This window comes from Oryzias melastigma, unplaced genomic scaffold (genome assembly GCF_002922805.2).
Source record: "Oryzias melastigma strain HK-1 unplaced genomic scaffold, ASM292280v2 sc03669, whole genome shotgun sequence".
Lineage (NCBI taxonomy): Eukaryota > Metazoa > Chordata > Actinopteri > Beloniformes > Adrianichthyidae > Oryzias > Oryzias melastigma.
The window spans coordinates 1-1,128 of NW_023420237.1; the positions used below are offsets into that span (position 1 = coordinate 1).

The 1,128-nt window shown below is 35.9% G+C and overlaps 1 protein-coding gene across 1 annotated transcript in view; it reads left to right on the forward strand.

Annotated features, from left to right (window-relative positions):
* Positions 1-4: 4 nt before the first annotated feature.
* The window catches only part of LOC112140667 (complement receptor type 1-like), a gene marked incomplete at its 5' end in the record, with an annotated part of 1,560 nt that continues 436 nt past the window's right edge, over positions 5-1,128 (forward strand). The window contains 3 exon segments of the mRNA XM_024263682.2: positions 5-143; positions 743-925; positions 1,041-1,128. The exon segment at positions 1,041-1,128 is cut by the window's right edge and continues 436 nt beyond it. Coding sequence (XP_024119450.1) covers positions 5-143; positions 743-925; positions 1,041-1,128 — 410 coding nt within the window.

Consider the following 1,128-nt stretch of genomic DNA (forward strand, 5'->3'; position numbering starts at 1 on the left):
GGTGAGTGGAGATCCAGAGGATGGAACGTATGGGAACGTCATTCGATTCAGTTGCAAGTCCCGCAATCAAATTTTAAAAGGACCAACTGAGATTTATTGCGATGAATCGGGTGAATGGAGTGGAAATGTCCCAGAATGCAAAGGTAAAGTAGCGCTGTATATTGCAAAGAATCAAATTATCTTTTGCTAATAATTTTAACACATTTAAAAGTGATAAAAAAAATGTTATATTTTTTATGTGATCGGTACATTTAAAAATATCTGTAAATCCTAACTCTATATTTTTTTTATGCAAGTAAAACTTCCCATTTTTTCCAGCATCAGATGCAGAATAGTGTAAAACAGAGGGGTTCCCATGCCACAAATCTCCTAGGTGGTGAATACAGCACCACAAAATCTAAATAGATGTTGACTGAGTTTCCCTTAAATAATTCCCAATTTGTTTTTTATGATTATAAAGGGCCTGCTGAATTGATTCAAAACCATAGAAATTAGTGTTTTAGAGAAACTAAAGTCTTAAATATTGTAAGAATGTCCATAAGTGGCTTATAAAAAAGGAATTTCATTTTCTGGCGGTGTTTCATTTCCACAGAGGTGTCATGTGACACCCCCCAGATTCNCCAACTTTCAATGCAATATCTGTTAATATCTGTTAATGCTTAAATGTAAATATTCTTACAGCAGCAGCTCTTCTGCTTTCAAAAAAGGAAATTCAATTTCTGCTGGTGTTTCATTTCTACAGAGGTGTCATGTGACACCCCCCAGATTCCTCACGGCCATGTTACTGATCCTCCTAAAGTGTACAGAGAAAACGAACATCTGAATTTTGTTTGTGATAACAAATACAAACCTGCTGATGACAGACGTTCAAGGTGCCTAAAAGTTGGATCTGAAGCAGTGTGGAGCCCCACACCTCAATGTACGGGTAAGTATCAACTAATACACATTTTTCTGTTTTAACATGTGCGTTTGGTTTAGTTCCAATGAACTAACAAATAATCTGCTCTACTTTTCTTTTTTTTCTTTTTTACCAAATCCAGTAAAACAATGTAAAGTGAATTTGCCGCCAATCCCGGGAACAAGATATAACCGTTATGACAAAAGCATGTTCTCACCTGGTGACACATT